This window comes from Lithobates pipiens, unplaced genomic scaffold (genome assembly GCF_037356315.1).
Source record: "Lithobates pipiens isolate NorthernLeopardFrog02 unplaced genomic scaffold, aLitPip1_a1.2 Scaffold_23, whole genome shotgun sequence".
NCBI lineage: Eukaryota > Metazoa > Chordata > Amphibia > Anura > Ranidae > Lithobates > Lithobates pipiens.
The window spans coordinates 133,311,129-133,328,270 of record NW_027507785.1 but is presented as its reverse complement, the minus strand read 5'-3'; the positions used below and the strand labels follow the sequence as shown (position 1 = coordinate 133,328,270).

At 45.7% G+C, this 17,142-nt stretch overlaps 2 protein-coding genes across 8 annotated transcripts in view; one reads left to right on the top strand and one right to left on the bottom strand.

The window, feature by feature from the left end:
* The window catches only part of HMGXB4 (HMG-box containing 4), a 200,563-nt gene extending 198,109 nt beyond the window's left edge, over positions 1-2,454 (bottom strand). For 6 of the 7 annotated variants that reach the window (XR_013262344.1, XR_013262345.1, XM_077452396.1 and 3 more), the window contains exon 1: positions 2,368-2,439. The gene's annotated coding sequence lies outside the window, so the exon portion shown is untranslated. Of the gene's footprint in view, positions 1-2,367 lie in introns of all 7 variants that reach the window. The other variant, XM_077452399.1, reaches the window with a different exon arrangement.
* RPS19BP1 (ribosomal protein S19 binding protein 1) overlaps positions 2,422-17,142 on the top strand; it is a 45,791-nt gene continuing 31,070 nt past the window's right edge. Inside the window, exon 1 of the mRNA XM_077452402.1 lies at positions 2,422-2,565. Coding sequence (XP_077308528.1) covers positions 2,511-2,565 — 55 coding nt within the window. The 5' untranslated portion in view covers positions 2,422-2,510. The remainder of the gene's footprint in view (positions 2,566-17,142) is intronic.

Below are 17,142 nucleotides of genomic sequence, written 5' to 3'. Positions count from 1 at the left end.
ATAATCACACCAACTATTGACACCCTCTCACCAAGCTGCTTGGCGATGGTTTTGTAGCCCATTCCAGCCTTGCGTAGGTCTACAATCTTGTCCCTGACATTTTTGGATAGCTCTTTGGTCTTGGCCATGGTGGAAACACTAGAATCTAATTGATTGCTTCAGTGGACAGGTGTCTTTTATACAGGTAACAAGCTGAGATTAGGGGCACTCCCTTTAAGAGAGTGTTCCTAATCTCAGCTCGTTACCTCTATAGAAGACACCTGGGAGCCAGAAATCTTGCCGATTGATGGGGGATCAAATACTTATTTCACTCAATAAAATGCAAATAAATGTATAATTTTGGAAATGCGTTTTTCTGGATGTTTTTGTTGTTTTTTTTGTTTTTCACTGTTAAATAAACTTACCATTAACATTATAGACTGATCATTTCTCTGTCAGTGGGCAAATGTACAAAATCAACAGGGGATCAAATACCTTTTTTCCCCTCACTGTATTAATACAGACCTAATCATTCCACATCACATGTGTTAATACAGACCTGACATATCCACATAATAATGCATGTAGTACTAGAGCTCTGACAGATCTACATCACAATACATGTACCAATACAGCCCCGACAGGTATACTGCACATCACTATACATGTAGTACTACAGCCCTGACAGATCCACATTATCATGCATGTAGTAACATAGCCCTGGAAAGTATACATCACAATGCATGTAGAAATCCAGCCCTGACAGCTCTGCATCACTGTGTGTATTGTAATACAACCCTAACAGATCTACAACACAATGTGTGTACCAGTACATCCCTGACAGGTATACCTCACAAACAAATCCACATCATAATGAATGTAGTAATAGGAGCTCTGACAGATCCACACCAGAGTCCATGTAGAGCTGTACGATTAATCGTCAAGAATTGTTATCACGATCTTGAATAAAGTTGTTTCACAATCCTTTCTATGCAAAGAATTCTCTCTGCTCTTCTGAAGCCACAGCCCTCAAAAGAAAGGAAGAGAAAAACCAGGTAGTCTGCCAAGAATCAAAACATTCTCTATCAGTTGAACTTAAGTATAAACATTGTAACAATTTGTCAATAAAATAGACTTTGTGTCTAAGTGAAAAAAGTTTAACCACTTAAAGTGGTTATATACTCATTTTTTTTAACTTTTACCTACAGGAAAGCCTATAATAAGGCTTACCTGTAGGTAAAAAAAATATCTCCTAAACCTGTACGGTTTAGGAGATATTCCCCTCGGTATGCACCGCTGACTGCAGCGGCGCATGCGCACAAGGGGATTCTCGGCCTAAAGTCCGGCAGTGGCCGGCCCGGCCGGGATGAAATCTCCCGCGCGCATGCACGGGAGTGACGATATCACGGCTCCGGCCACTCACAGCGCCGGAGCCGCGATACCTGGAAGAAACGCAGAGGGAGCATGTCAGCTCCCTCGGCGTGGATCGGGCCAGATGTCGGGGCCTCGTTCTAAGGTAAGTATTTAATAATGAGCTAGTATGCGGTGCATACTAGCTCATTATGCCTTTTGCTTTGCAGGTTGTAAAAAAAAATTGCGGGTTTTTCTACCGCTTTAAACACTAAACCTTTTTTTGACATTTGTTGGTTTCAAGTTAAAATCATTTTTTTTTTTTTTTTGCTAGAAAATTACTTAGAACCCCAAATATTATATATATTTTTTAGTTGAGACCCTAGAGAACAAAATGGTGGCTGTTGCAATATTTTATATCACACTGTATTTGCGCAGCGGTGTCTTTCAAATGCAATTTTGTTTGGAAAAAAAAAATACTTTATTGAATTTAAAAAAAAACTAACCAGTAAAGTTAGCCCATTTTTTTTGTGAAAGATTTTACGTTGCGAGAATCGTGATCTTTTTTATTCTAAAAAATTATATTGCAAAAGCTCCGCACAAACTGTTGACACAATATAAATCCTGTAAATCCACTATATAAATCCTGTATAAAAAATAATACATAAAGTACTATTGCTCTGACATATCCACTTCACAGTGCATGTTATAATACAGCCATGTCAGAGACTTCATGCATTGATGAGTGTCTGTCATTGCTGTACATTGTAATGTGGATCAGTCAGGTCTGTATTATTCCATGTATGGTGATGTGTAATTCATTCAGCGCCAGGTCACTATTGTCAGACTCTGTATATAGAATCCCATACTCTGCACAACTGTCTGTCACCGCCATCATTCGCCGGCTGAGTTCCTGTACAGCACAGCTTTGGTGAATGGAAAATGTTTCTATGTAAATTGTAAACACAGATGCAATAGTGCAAAGTTCTCTGCTACGTTCAGCCTCCATAACCAACATACTAAACAGCGAACACTTACCCCAGCAGCCTCCCGCCTATATTCTCTCTGAGTTTCCCCCATACACAACACAGCTGGAGCCCCGCCCCTTCGCGCATTTCTTGAACGTCACTTCCGGCCTGAAGACCCGTGTGTAGTATGCGGAGATCTGGTGCAGTTTGGAGATGTCTCGGTCACTGCTGAAGAAGGGTTTGGAGTTGGTGTGTTCGGATTCTATAGGTGAGCTTATAGCGTGAGAGCCCTATTAGTAGTACGATTGTGTTCTGTGTGAGGGGACCACGCCGGGTACAGTTGTGTCACTTCGCCTAAAAGAACACGGATTTCATTAAAGAGGAAGTAAACCCTTTCAAACCACTTTGACCTACAGGTAAGCCTAGATTAAGGCTTACCTGTAGGTCCAAGCAATATCTCCTGAACCTATATGGTTTAGGAGATATTTGCCCGAAAATGGGCACCGCTGTCTACGGCGCATGCGCCGTAGACAGCGGCGCGCAGGCGCACTAAATGCGGCAAGTCCAAGAATGGATCTGCCTAATTTGTCGACTCCCGTGCGCATGCGCGGGAGTGACGTCATCACGGCTTCGCCGAATGGCAGCGGCGGAGCTGCGAGACGCGACTCCCGTGCGCATGCGCGGCAGTGACGTCATCGCGGCTTCGCCGCTGTCATTCGTCGGAGCTGCGAGATGCCACCAGCAAAATGGATGCGGCGGACTACAGGGGACAGCGGCGACTTCGTTGGCTCCTGTGTCAGGTAAGTGACACATAATGAGCTACTATGCGATGCATAGTAGTCCATTATGCTTTACCTTTTGGGGAAAAAAAGAGGAAGTAAACCCATTAGGGTTTACTTCCTCTTTAAAGAGGTGGTCCACCTAAAGAAAAAATATTACAAGCCAGCAGCTACAAATACTACAGCTGTTGACTTTTAATAACTGGACACTTGCCTGTCTGAAGGTCCAGCGATGTAGAAGCCAGCCAATCGATCGCTCGGCAGCTGCCGTCGCCATCCTCGGTGATGGCATCAGGAAGTGAAGCGCCGCAGCTTCACTTCTCGGTTCCCTACTGCGCGTGTGTGAGTCCTAACTGGTCACCAGCAGACAGCGTGGGAGGACAGGAAGAGGCGTAGACTCCTGTGGGAGTCTATGCCCGGAAGTGGGTGCAAATACCTTTAGACAGGTATCTGCACCCCCCCCCCCCCCCCCGAAATAAGGATGAGCTCTGGCGTGTTCGCACACTCCATGTGCAAAGCCCACCAGGAAGTCGGTGCTGCACTAATCACAGGCAGTGAGACATTTCCCCGATGCGCGGCAGTAGAAATCTGGAAATCTCTCACTGCCTGTGATTAGCGCTGCGCTGACTTCCTGGCTGGCTCATCCTTTCCCTGAAAGGTGCCAAACGTGACACCGGGGGGGGGGTCCGAAAAGCAGGGGGGGGGTGTTACATTTTTGTGTAAACCTCCGCTTTAAGAGCGCTTACTGTTCCTTCAAACCGCTTCAGTAACCAGTGTTCCATCATATTAGGCAACCTGACGTTCAGTTACGGCCATCTTGGTACACCCCGCACTCAGCCGCAGTAAGCCTTAAGTCGCCAAGCGGACATCTTTTTGCACCCACCGAAATCTTGCGTTTCGCACTTATTTTTTACCACTAAACTGACCTTATTTAGTGAAATACAGTTTTTAGAAGGCCGCGACACTGTTTCGATTAATTTTAAAAGCAGTGGTCTTCTGTTAGATCAGCAAACGTTTAACCACTTCAGCCCCGGAAGGATTTACCTCCTTCCTGACCAGAGCACTTTTTGCGATTCGGCACTGCCTCGCTTTAACTGACAATTATGTGCTCATGCGACATGGCTCCCAAACAAAATTTACATTTTTTTTTTTTTTTTCCAACAAATGGAGCTTTTTTTTTTTGGTGGTATTTTATCACCCCTGCGGTTTTTATTTTTTGTGCTATAAACAAAAAAAGAGCATCCATTTTGAAAAGAATGCATTATTTTTTGCTATAATAAATATCTCCCCCCCCCCCCCCCCAAAAAAAAAATAGATTTCTATTTTTTTCCCCCTCAATTTAGGCCGATACATATTCTTCTACATATTTTTGGTGTAAAAAAATCGCAATAAGCATGTATTGATTGGTTTGCGCAAAAGTTAGAGCGTCTACAAAATAGGGAATAATTTTATGGCATTTTTATTAATGTTTTTTTGTTTTGTTTTTTCTCTTCCCCTTCTCCCGTGACTGCGACATTATTGCAGACACATCGGACAATTTTGACAAATTTTTGGGACCATTGGTATTAATACAGCGATCAATGCTATAAAATTTAAATTGATTACTGTAAAACTGTCACTGGCAGTGAAGGGGGTTAACCACTAGGGGGCGGGAAGGGGTTAAGTGTGTCCTGGGAGAGTGTTTCTAACTGTCTGGGGGATGAGCTGTGTGTGACGTGCACAAGAATTGCTGCTCCTGATGACAGGAAGCAGACTATCAGTGTCCTGTCACTGGGCAGAACAGGGAGAAGTTTTTTACATCTGCATCTCCCCGGTCTTCAGCTCCGAGACAGGATCGCGGGTAGACCCGCGGCAATCGGGTCTGCGGTCAGGGAGCTCGCAGCAGGCGTGCGTGTACACGGCGGAAATTCAAAGTGACATACGGGTACGTTACTTTGCCTAGTTGTTCCGTTCTGCCAACGTATATTCTGATAGCGGTCGGCAAGGGGTTAAGGTCAGAAGGCATGCCGCTGCTTTTAAAATTAAACATCAAAGTCACGGACTTCTAAAAACTGTATTTCGCTATATAAGCTCAGTTTAGTGTGAAATGCTTGATATCGGGGGCTGTAAAACGATGTCCACTTTGCGACTTCAGACTGTAGGCTTAGTGTGAGCAAGTGCAGGGTGTACAAAGATGGCCGTGATAGAACATAATTTCTGTTACAAAATCTGACATAATACCGGTGTTCTGTCAAAATAGCCAAGTCATTGAGATCTCCAAACATGTCCCTTCCGGTTACTGTAAAGCATCATTAATTGGAGATTTAGGCAAGTTGCTGTTTTGAAACAAATTGGTAACGGTAGAGACGTTCTATCGCTACCATCTTGCTACACCCCACACTCATCCACAGTAAAGATACAGTGAGAAGGCAGCAAGCAGACATCTTGTTACACCCACCAGAATCATGCATTTCACACTTTTTTAACAGTAAACTAAGCTTATCTAGTGAAATACAGCATTTAAAAATCCGTCTGATTGTTTATTTTGTTTTAAAAGCAGCGGCAAACCTGCTAATCTGACAGAACACAGCTGCATTGACAAATCAACTTCAAAACCGTGTAAGGGAATTGCTGAATTTCACTATAAAGGCTGAGTTTACTGTTAAAAATAAGTGTGAAATGCAAGACTCCGGTGGGTGTAACAAGATGTCCGCTTGCCATCTTCTCATTGTATCCTTACTGTAGATGACTGCGAGGTGTAGCAAGATGGCAGTGATGGAATTCTGCCGCAACTCCTGCAAGCATGTACTCTCCGGTACACAAAGAGTTTGGTGTTTTGGGAGATCAGCAGCTGAGGAGCAAAAAGTTGAGGTGGACTAACAATGTTCACTCATAATATCATGTACCGGACAGTATACGCTTGCTGGTGTTGTGTCAAAACAGCAACTCTTCTAAATCTCCAATTACTAATGCTTTACAGCAAACAAAAAATGCCTCTGATGGGTCTGCGCATGCGCAGGACCAAACATTACTTCAGCTGATATGTTGATCAGCTGGCGTGACGTCAACACAGCGCATGTGCAGATTGTAGGAGGCATTATCCGACCCATTAGGGAGAACGGACTTGTCAGATTCTGCCTCGCTGTTGCGGGGTGTGTTTTTTGTATGCTTAAGGGCATGTTTTTTGTGTGTGTTGCAGGGCGGGTTTAATGTGTTGAACGGCGGGTTTTGTTGTGTCTAAGGGCTGGTTGCAAAACACACGCAAGGCAGAATTTGCCATGTACGTTCTCCCTCGGCTCTTTGTAGATCGTCGGATGCTCCCTTCGCCAATCTGCTGTGCATACGCTGTGTTGGCATCGTGCCAGCTGATCAACATATTAGCTGGTGAAAGGTTGCATACTGTGCATGTGCAGACTCTTCAGAGGCATTATCTGACGTTAGGCATTTTTAGATAAAGTGCCAAGCAACAGCACTCCATTCATCTGTGTTTTTTGCTGCTATATTTTTTTTGGTTTTCGTTTTTCACAGGGCTCATTTACACAAGTGTTTAGAAGAGTACAGCATGTTGTTTTGAATGCAGCACTATAGGAATTAGACTTGTGCACAACGGAAAATTTTGTTTCGGTTCCTTGTCATTCGTAAAATACATAATTTAGTTATGTTACGTTAATACATTTTGGGATAATTGGTTATTATTCGTAGAGTGTCGATATTCGTTATACTGAATCTCGAATCGTGTTGAATTCATTCGTTGTATGCACTAAGTGCTATAATTTAGTTTGTATTCTTTGAAATTCGATATTTATGTATCTACATTCGTGATAATGATACGTAGTTTGGAAAGTCGTTTAAATCTTTTAACACACACAATGACAACGTCTCTTCTCCTCGGTTCAAATACATCACCCTTCTAACTCAGTTCCCAGGAATGCACTTTGCCAGTAATCCATCCTCCGGCACAAAATTAATCAGCTGATTGGACTATAAGATTAACTTTGAACTGACCTTTTGTTTCATTAGAACTTTAAAGAATTACCAAATGATGTTGACTTCATTCGTTATATCCGCTATAATTTATTTTCGTATTTGTTGTAATTTCTTGTTTGTTTTTATTCGGATGCATCCGAATGTCCGAAAGATGCAAAATTTGGCCGAATTTCGATTTGTTACGAAACAAATTGCACAAGCCTAATAGGAATCTGTGAGGCTGGCTGTATCTATGCACACAGGACTTTTTGGCAACTCTCCTAGAAGCCTTTCTAACTTTTTGGCAGAAAAAAAACACCTGATGATTGTCATTAGAGGTCAACCGATATATCGGCCGATATTTGCCGTTTTTGAATTAATCGGCATCGGCCAATTGAGCTGATAAAAAGGCCGATTTAAAACAGCAGGACTTCTCTAATAGAAGTCAGTGTAAATTGCCTGAGTCTTCATAGAAACAACTTGTCTCCTCTCTGGGCAGTCTGCCAAAAAACTTCCTGCCAGCGCATCGCATCAGTGTGAAAGCACTCAGGCTTTCACACACACTGCAGGGAAGCCGTTTTGCAGGCACTTTCCAGGCGCTATTTTTAGCCCAAAAACGCCCCAGTGGGAAAGGTGTCTGTTAGGTTTTATGAGATGAAGGGGGATAAAAAAAATAAAATAAAATAAAATCGGCCTAACATATCGGGCCAAAAAATCGGCATCATATATCGGCCATCGGCTGCCATGATTTCTAAATATCGGTATCGGCCAGAGAAAAACCCATATTGGTTGACCTCTAATTGTCATGCATTTTGGTGTGTTTACAGACACTTGGGCATTTGTTTAATTAGCCAGAGTAATTCTGGCCATTGAAATTATTTAATGCTCAAGCGCTAAACATGAGTTAAGGAGGTTCGGGCATTTTTATTCTGCCAAAATGCTGTTTCTGGACGCACTGGCAGTGTTTGAGATATATATATATATATATTTTTTTTTTTTTTTTTTTTTTTTTTTTTTTTTTCCATGCCTGTAAATTCCTCAGAACTCCTATGTGTACATGGACACACAGGCTATCCTGCAGGGGCATATAGAGGGGGGGGGGACGCTGAAAAACATAGTGTGCGTGAGGTCTTAATGAAAATGTGTAGTGTGTTAAGCCGCAGACAAAAAAGTAGGACCGCTGCATTTGGGGGCCATGCATACACATACAAAGCCATTTGAAGACTTGTACGTGTCAAAGCATGAGTGCTTTAGACAAGTATTTCTCAAGTCATCTTCCAGGACGGCACACCTGAGAGATGAGAGGCTCCTCCCTACAGGAAACACAATCAATCGACAGCTGTTGTAAGTCCCCCACCCTTCCCCTTGATCCTCAGTTTTTGATTGTGTTTCTCCCTACATAGCGAAACTTTTTTTTTTTTTTTTTCCAAATGACCCGAAGCCTGGGGCTGGTGGTCTTCCCCTGGGAGCTGGACCACAAGCTTGGGAAGCCTCTGGGTCTGGTAGGATATTCTTGTCCTTCCTGGGGGGTTCCCCTATATTTTCCTCGGGGGGGGCAGCAGAAATTGGAAGAGCCCCCCTGAGAGCTGAAGGACCCTGGGTACAGTGGTGTACCCAGAACTTCAGGGGCCATTATCCTGTCTCCCCCCTCCTTACCTGTACAGGTGGCTGTTCAGACGGGGGTGCTGGCCATCGGTTCTTTCCAGGGGGATTGTGTCCCCCGACTCCTGGGTCCCCGGTAGCTCGCGTGGGCTGCCGGAGAGGGCGTGGCAACAAGCACCCGCGTCATTTTCAAACTTTGGGAAAATGGCGGCGGCGTTCTTACCCAGGAGGGAAGGCTGAGAGTCAGTGGGAGCAGGCGCCCACATCCTCCTTTCTCTAGAGCAAGGAGGCACCAGTTTACTACGGTGGATGTCTGCCTTAACCACCTCAGATGGGAATGAGGAATGGAAGGCATTGCGCCCCCCCCCCCCCCCATGTATATAGACTGACTGGTACAGTGCAGGACACAGCCTAACCTGGCACCTCCCTATGGGGACAGCAGTTGGGGGGGGGGGGGGGGTGAGCACTTTGGCGGCTATCCTCCTTGCGTGTGGACCATAAGGATGGAAAAGCAAGCCCGCTGGCTGTGGCAAAAAGAGGAAGACGACAACGGTGAGTACTTTCCTTTTGCCGTGGGAATTTAGCTGCAAAATCCCCAATTCCAGCCAGAGGGTTTCTGGGCATTTGAGATCTCACCTGGGGTCTGGATTCAAATAGCCCTTAAGCGTCTGCTAAAAACACCAGCTGCAGCTCCCTCTTGCATCAGAGAAGCTGTATGGTGGACAGGTGGTGCAGAGGAACGAGTGTGCCTAAACCACCTCAGATGAGAAAGAGGTAGGTAGGCCATTGCTCCCCCTTCCCCGTGTATATACTGACTGGTGCAGTGCAGAACCTGGGGTCGGGATACAAATAGCGCAGACGCCACTGCTAAAACCACCAGCCACAGCTCCCTCTTACAGCAGAGACACTGTGGTTATCGCAGCAGTAGGTTGCCAGCCTCTCCCTACATGCCCAGTTGTGGTACATTAGTAGGGATGAATATAGCATACAGAGGGGACCTGGTAGATACAAAGTTACTTACAGGCCAGGTATACCACTGAACAAGTTATTAATTGGGCAGTGGTTGGTGGATTCAGAAGCTCCCCTGGTCAGCAGGTGCACTAGGTTACCGGCCCCATTAACCCAGCTGCTAGGAATCTGAAGTTGCTTCACAATGTTTAAAAGCTGACCTAACATTCAAGGATGGGCAGAGACCAAGCTACTGTGTGGCACAGGGGGTTCCCTTGTGACAGATCCTCTTTTTGGGGGTTGCTTGCTATAGGTAACTTTCATAAGCTCCAACCTCCCACTCCACCTTTACACTGTGGTTATATTATAGTGTAGGAGGTAAGAAGAAACTTTTTTTATTGGTTTGGGCTACAATCCACTCAGTGGCAGATCTAAAGGCGATTCACCATAGATCGCTTCCTACATCCTTTTAATTGAGGATTTTCTGTGCAAGCCTATGCAAGAGCTACATAATTGCTTGTTTGAAGCCTGCAAATAGCTATTTACTCCCCCCCCCCCCCCCCCCCCCAGGCTAAATTGGTAACCACCTCTTCTAGAGGCTGTCTTAAATTGGTCTCTAGGGCTGGGCTCATTGAGACTTTAGTTGCTAATCAGCACCCCCTGGGTTTGAGCTGGCTATCGTTTGCTCAGTCTATGGAGGTAAGGTAGGACAACAACTACTTATAGTAGGGTGTCCAACCATTTTAGGATTTTTTCCTTCACTGGTGGTGAGGTTTAGTATCTACAGCCCAGACTATGCCTATGAAATAAATTGCCTGTTGGTTATTTCATAAAGGGATAGACCATGACTCCTTATTGGCTGCACACCAGTAGATCAGTAGTGAAAGTTTGTCCTTGCTGGGATGTTTTTGTGGCACAGCAGAAATACACATTGAGATTTGTGACATCTCTGCTTATAAGGGCTATATTGCTGTACATCAGAAATGTATTGCACTGAAGCTTGTTTGCTGTCCTTTATATACTAAAGGTACTGCTTTGTTTGGCTACAGATCAGAAAAATACAACCGTGAAGGTGATCTGTACTTTCTGGTTTTGTGCTGCACAGCAGAAATGCACATCATTGAGTCTGGTGACATCTCTGCTCATAATGGTTATATTGCTGCACATCAGACATACACAAGATTGAGGTCTGTCTGTGGGGCTTTGTGTCCTGTTTTACTGCCTTGTTGGTTACTTATCAGAAAGGCAGCAGTGAAGTCTGATGGTCCTGATTTGCGTGGCGTTGTGCTGATTCAGACAGTGCTATTAACGGCAATGGCTGCCGAGTTTAAACATGCGATTTGACATGTTGAGTCGCATGACAAATCATTTCAATATGGATGTGTTATCTCTATTCATAGTGTTTTATTGTTGCACATCAGATATATACAGCATTAAGGTCTGTGAGGTTTTGTGTCCTGTATTACTGCCTTATCAGAAAGGCAGCAGTGAAAATTGATGGTTCGAATTTGTTGGGCTACATAGCAGAAATACAAATTGAACCCCTGCCAGGTGTAGTACATATACTGCCTTTGGTAATCCGTGTAGCACCACAAAGTGGTGTTGTGCTGATTTTAGCCATGCGATTTGACATGTTGAGTCGCAAAGGCCAAATCGCTTCAATATGGATGTGCTATCTCTATTCAGAATTGTTATATTGTTGCACATCAGACATATACAAGATTGAAGGTTGTCTGTCCTTTGTCTTGCATATACTGCCTTATTGGCTGCATATCAGAAAGGACACAGCAGTGAAGATTGCTTGTCTTTTTCTGATTTTGTTTTTGCTGCTCAGCTGAGACACATTGAGGATGGTGGCATCTCTGCTCAGTATTGGTATATTGCTACACATCAGACATACACAAAGATTGAATGTTTGTATCCTGTATGTCCTATATTTACTGCCTTATCGTTTGTATATCAGGCACAGCAGTGAGCAGTGTTTCTCTTTTAAAAGGTGGCGGGGTTCGTCCTATCTGGATTGAGCCACCAGACCGCTGTAACTAATTGGGTGGCCAGGAAATATTTGTGCAGGTCAGGGCACGCAAGTCCCCCCTGAGAGGCCGGGCGCACTAGTGTTGACCAACTATATCTGGGGGACTGGGTCCCCCAGACAAAGGAGGGAAAGAGACTATGTAGCCGAGTGAAAAAGGATTTGGGAATCCATTGCGGAGATTGGCGACGCAAGTAGGTAAATTTGGGCAGGATTTTCATTTTTAGCAGATTTATCCGGCCTAGCAGTGATAAAGGCAGCGACTCCCACGCCCTCAGTCGCAGTCGTGTCTCCTGCACTATTGGGGACAGATTCAGAGGCAAAAAGTCTGAAGCCTGCCTTGAGATCTCCACCCCAAGGTATTTGAAACTATCCACCCATTGCAGGGGTATATCGGGAGGGGTGTTTGTGCACGCAGCAGGGTCTATAGGAAACAAAAGAGACTTCGACCAATTGACTCTAAGGCCCGTAACAGTGGAGAATGAGTTTAGAATCTGCAGAGCCCCTGTGAGTGAGGAGTCTGCATCGTTGAGGAAGAGGAGGTCGTCCGCATACAGGGCAACCCTCTCCTCCAGCCAGCGAAAAGGGCCGGAGAGAGAGGGCAGCCCTGCTGCGTGCCTCTGAAAAGAGGGAAGGGCTGAGACAGACTCTTCCCCCCCAACTTAATGGCCGACGTGGGGTGTCTGTAGAGCGTCTGTATCCACCCGATAAAAATTTAAAGGGAATCCCATTCTGCGGAGAACCTCCCACAGAAAAGGCCACTCCATGGTATCAAAGGCCTTCTCTATATCTAGGGAGGCCACTACCCGTGAACCCTCATTGAGGTGTTGCGCATGAATGTTGGTGAATAGGCGTCGTAGGTTGACATCTGTGGCTCTATTAGCCATAAAACCGGTTTGGTCAGTCTCTATGATAGACGGCAATAGGGGCTGTAGTCTCATAGTAAGCAGTTTGGTAAGAATTTTGAAGTCTGTGTTAAGTAGGGCTATAGGTCTATAGGAGGCGCATAATGTGGGGTCCTTAGGGGCTTTGTGAATTAGTATGTGTGCATGACTCATGGAATCGGGAAGAGCGTCTTCCGTCAGACAACGGGAGTATAACTGGGCCAGTTTGGGGCAAGTAGGTCTCCGTGGGTTTTATAGAACTCTATGGGGAGACCGTCTGGACCTGGGGATTTGCCGGTGGGAAAGGATCTAATGGCCCTCAAAACCTCCTCTGGGGTAATGGGGCTCACCAAGGCTTCCCTCTCAGCGTCTGAAAGCCAGCCGAGTGCTAGGGGGTCCAGCCAAGGTGCCAGGTCTTGCGCCCTAAAGTCTGGGGGCAGGTTTGAGGTATAGAGGGAGCTATAGTATTGCCGAAATACGGCCAATATGTCTGGAAGGGAAGAGACCGAGTCGCCCGAGGGAGATGTGATGTTGGGTATCACCGTCAGTGGTAGATCATGCTGTGCTAACATTGCCAGGAGACGACCGTTCCGGTCCCCTTGTTCAAAAAACCTTTGTTACGATAGAGATCCAGTCTGGTGAGTTCTGCTAGATGGGGGTGTAGTTCCCGTTTTGCTGCATTAAGGGCGTCAAAGCTAGAGTCAGTGGGGTCAGTCACATAGGCCTCGGTCTGGGTGTTCACTGCATGCTGTAGCTCAGTCGTGGCAGCAGCCTGTTCCCTACGGACCTCCGCTATTGAGGAGATATACTGGCCCCTAGTAAAAGCCTTGAAGGCGTCCCAGGTAATCTGCGGGGAGGAGGACCCTGAATTAAGTTCCCAGTATTCTGTAAGGCGAGGCGGGATAGTCAGTCAAGTCAGTATGGGAAAGCCAGTGGGTTCCCAGGTGCCAGAGGGCAGGGGTCCGGAAAGCGGGGGACCGCATGGTAAGAAGGAGGGGGCAGTGGTCTGACAACCCACTAGGCAGGTAGGTGGCATCTAGCACGTCTGACATCAGGACCGGATTGGCGAAAGCAAGGTCAATGCGGGATGACGTTTTGTAGGTGGCGGAAAAGCAGGAGTAGGCCTTGGCCAGGGGGTGTTTCCACCTCCAGACCTCGGCCACCCCCATTGCCTGCGCCCACGTGGATAGGTCTGAGGAGTGCTGTTTGGGAGGGACCGGTCTGTCCAAACCCGGAGCTAGAATGGCGTTGAAATCACCCATAAGTAACAACTTGGCGGGGCAGTATGGGGTAACTCGTTCTAATATGGTATATAGCAGTGATGGCGAACCTTGGCACCCCAGATGTTTTGGAACTACATTTCCCATGATGCTCCACTACACTGCAGAGTTCATGAGCATCATGGGAAATGTAGTTCCAAAACATCTGGGGTGCCAAGGTTCGCCATCACTGGTATATAGGGTGGACGTGGAGAAGGGAGGAGGAATGTAAATATTTACCACAATATATCTTGTGCCCCAAACAGTAAAAACCACTACCACGTATTTGCCCTGGGGGTCGGTGTGAATCTGTTCCACAACACATGGAAAGGATTTGCTGACCAGCACCGAGACCCCCCCTGGCATAGTTGGAGTAGGAGGCATGAAAGGCTCTCTGGATCCACGGCTTCTTCAGTGCCAGTAGCTTGCTAACCACAAGGTGCGTCTCCTGGAGCAAAATCAGGTGGGGGGAATGTAATTTAAGATACTTGAACAATACAGCTCTCTTAAACTTGGAGTTAAGCCCCCAGACATTCCAGGATAAGATATTAATAGTGGACATGTCACATGTGGCCATCAGGTGGTTCCGCTATGGTAGCGAGGAGATGAGTATTAACAGTAATAGTGTGTGTCAGGAGCTGCGTAGATCCAGAGAGCCCATGATGGGAAGAGTCACGACCAAGTATTAACAATACAAGCAAAAAAACACTAACAATAGTTTTTTTTTTTTTTTTGTTTTTTTTTTTTTTTTTTGTTTTCCACATCAGAAATCCTATGCAAGAGACTTAATCACCTTACAGCTCATTTATGTCTCGGCATGATTCCTCATCATCGTGGCCTATAGTTATTATTTTCAATATTCTTTATTAGATTTTCCATCAAAAATTACAAATCATCCTAAAAAAAAACTACTAGCAACAACAGCCTAATTTTATTTCTTGTCCTTTCCCCCCCCCTCCCCCTAGCCCCTTCCCTCCCTCCCCCTTCACGCAAACAAGCACAGAGACAACGGTGAACCACCACTATAACACCTATATCTCCCTCTACTAGTTCTTTTTAATCAATAGGGTATCCCATCTTGTTTATCCAGGGCCTCCAAATTTTTTTTTTTTTTTTTTTTTTTGACAATCAACTTATAACCTCCCCCCCTCCCTTGCTATCTACCCTCCCTTTCCCCCTGGCTACTCTGTAGGGACTCCTTATTAACTTCCAGCCAATGTAATGCCCCATCTGTAGAGTCAAAAATCTGTGCCCCCTCCGGGGTCATCACACGCAGTCTTGCTGGATATAAAAGTGCGTAAGTTACTTTATATAGCTGCAGGGTGGCCTTAATTGCCCGAAATTCCACTCTACGTCTCTGCAATTCGGGAGAGTAATCTGGATAAAGTGAGATCTTTGAGCCTTTAAAGGAGATGTTCCCCATCTCCCTCGCCTTACGCGTTAGTGTCACCTTATCCTTATAATTAAAGAGCTTCAACAACATAGGTCTAGGACGACCTCTGGGCGGCGGGGCTCTAAAGGGAAGCCGATGGGCTTGTTCTATCGCAAAAAAACGGTGAAAAGCCTTCTTTTCCAAACATATCTACAAACCAGGTCTCCAGGAATTTTATGGCATCAGGGCCTTCACTTTTCTCAGTCAACCCCAACATCCTGATATTATCCCTACGGGATCTATTTTCTAATTCATCCATTTTAGTAGCATAGTTGTCCAATTGCTTTTTCATAGTCTTAACTTCCAACTGTATTGGATAAATATCATCTTCTAGTTGACTTATTCTCGTTTCCAGCACCGTTGTTCTTTCAACTACTTTTTGAATATCTTGACGTACTAGTGATATTTCCTCCTTCATTCCTGTTAACTGAACTGCCAGCTCTCCCAGGGACAATTTGCATGCGTTTACCGCTTGCAAAACATCCTTCAATGTTGGGGCCTCCTCCACCGGTGGGCCATTACTCACAGCTGGCTCCATGTCGCCTTGAGTATCCCCCTGGCTCTTATTAATTTTGCTCTTACATTCAGATACTGTCATGGCCAGAGATGCCGATTGGCCTTGGCTTTTTCTATCAGTAGGACCCCCATGATGGATTTTAGTTTGTACCGTCTGTCCCCCCTTTGTTGGGGTTTGAACCGGGGTATGCACAAACCGCTCTAATTTTGCTGCAGCTGTCATTGCTGCCTGGTTACTTTTTTCCTTTTCTTTGGAAGAGCGGAGGTGTTGCTTCCCCGTGCCTTCCTGTTGCGACTGATCCTCTCCTCGTCGCCTTGACTTTTTTAACTTATGCAAAGAGGGGAGGGAAAAAAGGAGGGTTCCCCCGTCTAGTTCCAGACTGGTGAGAGGGAAAGGGAAGGGGGAAAAATAAAGAATAAATGAAGGGGAAACCAGAGACACAAATGCTATGTACAGTGGTTTCACCTCCCCGGGTGAAACCCAGAAGATGATCCTGGAGTTAAGTCCCTTCAAACGTAGTTATAATTCCATGCTGCATAAAGGGGGAGAGAAGGGGAAGAAGAAAAAAGGCTCTTACAGGCTGTTTACTGGTACATACTACCAGAATATAACCTGGGTTTTTTGTTTTGTTTTTAAAAACATTTTTTAACTGTATCATCCGTTACTACCTTTTGTAACTCATTTAAATAAATATACAAAAAAAGGAAGCGGAGCGTTTAGGGAATGTCGCTAGGATGTCATTAAACAAATAGTAAGAGAGCTCTTGCGTTCCACAGAGAGTCCACAGCAGATGGATAGCTGACAGATAACTATATAAGCGTATATACCATTCAGTTAATTTCAGTACATACTATAGCTCTTGAATCCTTCATTTCTGGGAGAAAAAAATAAATAACCAGGCCAAGAGGGGGTGACCTGTGTCCTGCTGCCTTGTCTCCCATACACCAGATGAACAGCTTAACAATCTGCGGACCGGATACCTCAAGTACAGCGGCCGTCTGCTTGTCCTCACCTCTGGAGGGCTTCTAACCTATTTTCCCCCGTGGGGGGTACTCACAAATACCGCGATTAACATATAGCAGCATCTCCGCTCCTGCGCTGTCCGGGATGTCCTCGGCCGACTTCGGCTAGCGTCGAAAGCTCTCGGGCCGTTCCTGGCTATCTTCGGCGTACGCCGGCCCTTCCGCTCTACCTCGAGACTCTCCCGGTATGCTCCGGCCAGGCTCCTCCCCCAGCTTCACGTCGACCTTCCTCGGCCTGCAACTTATATCTCCGACGCGGGAGAGACAGCGTGGCAGCGTCGCACTCACATCGGCCCCACTACATTCTCACAACGCTCACTGCGCACCGCGCACATCCGGTCACTCCCCTCTGGCTGCGCCGGGGGGGAGTACAGGTGAGGGTGGTAGATGCTATGAAGTATCTTGGTATATATTTGACAGTGAAC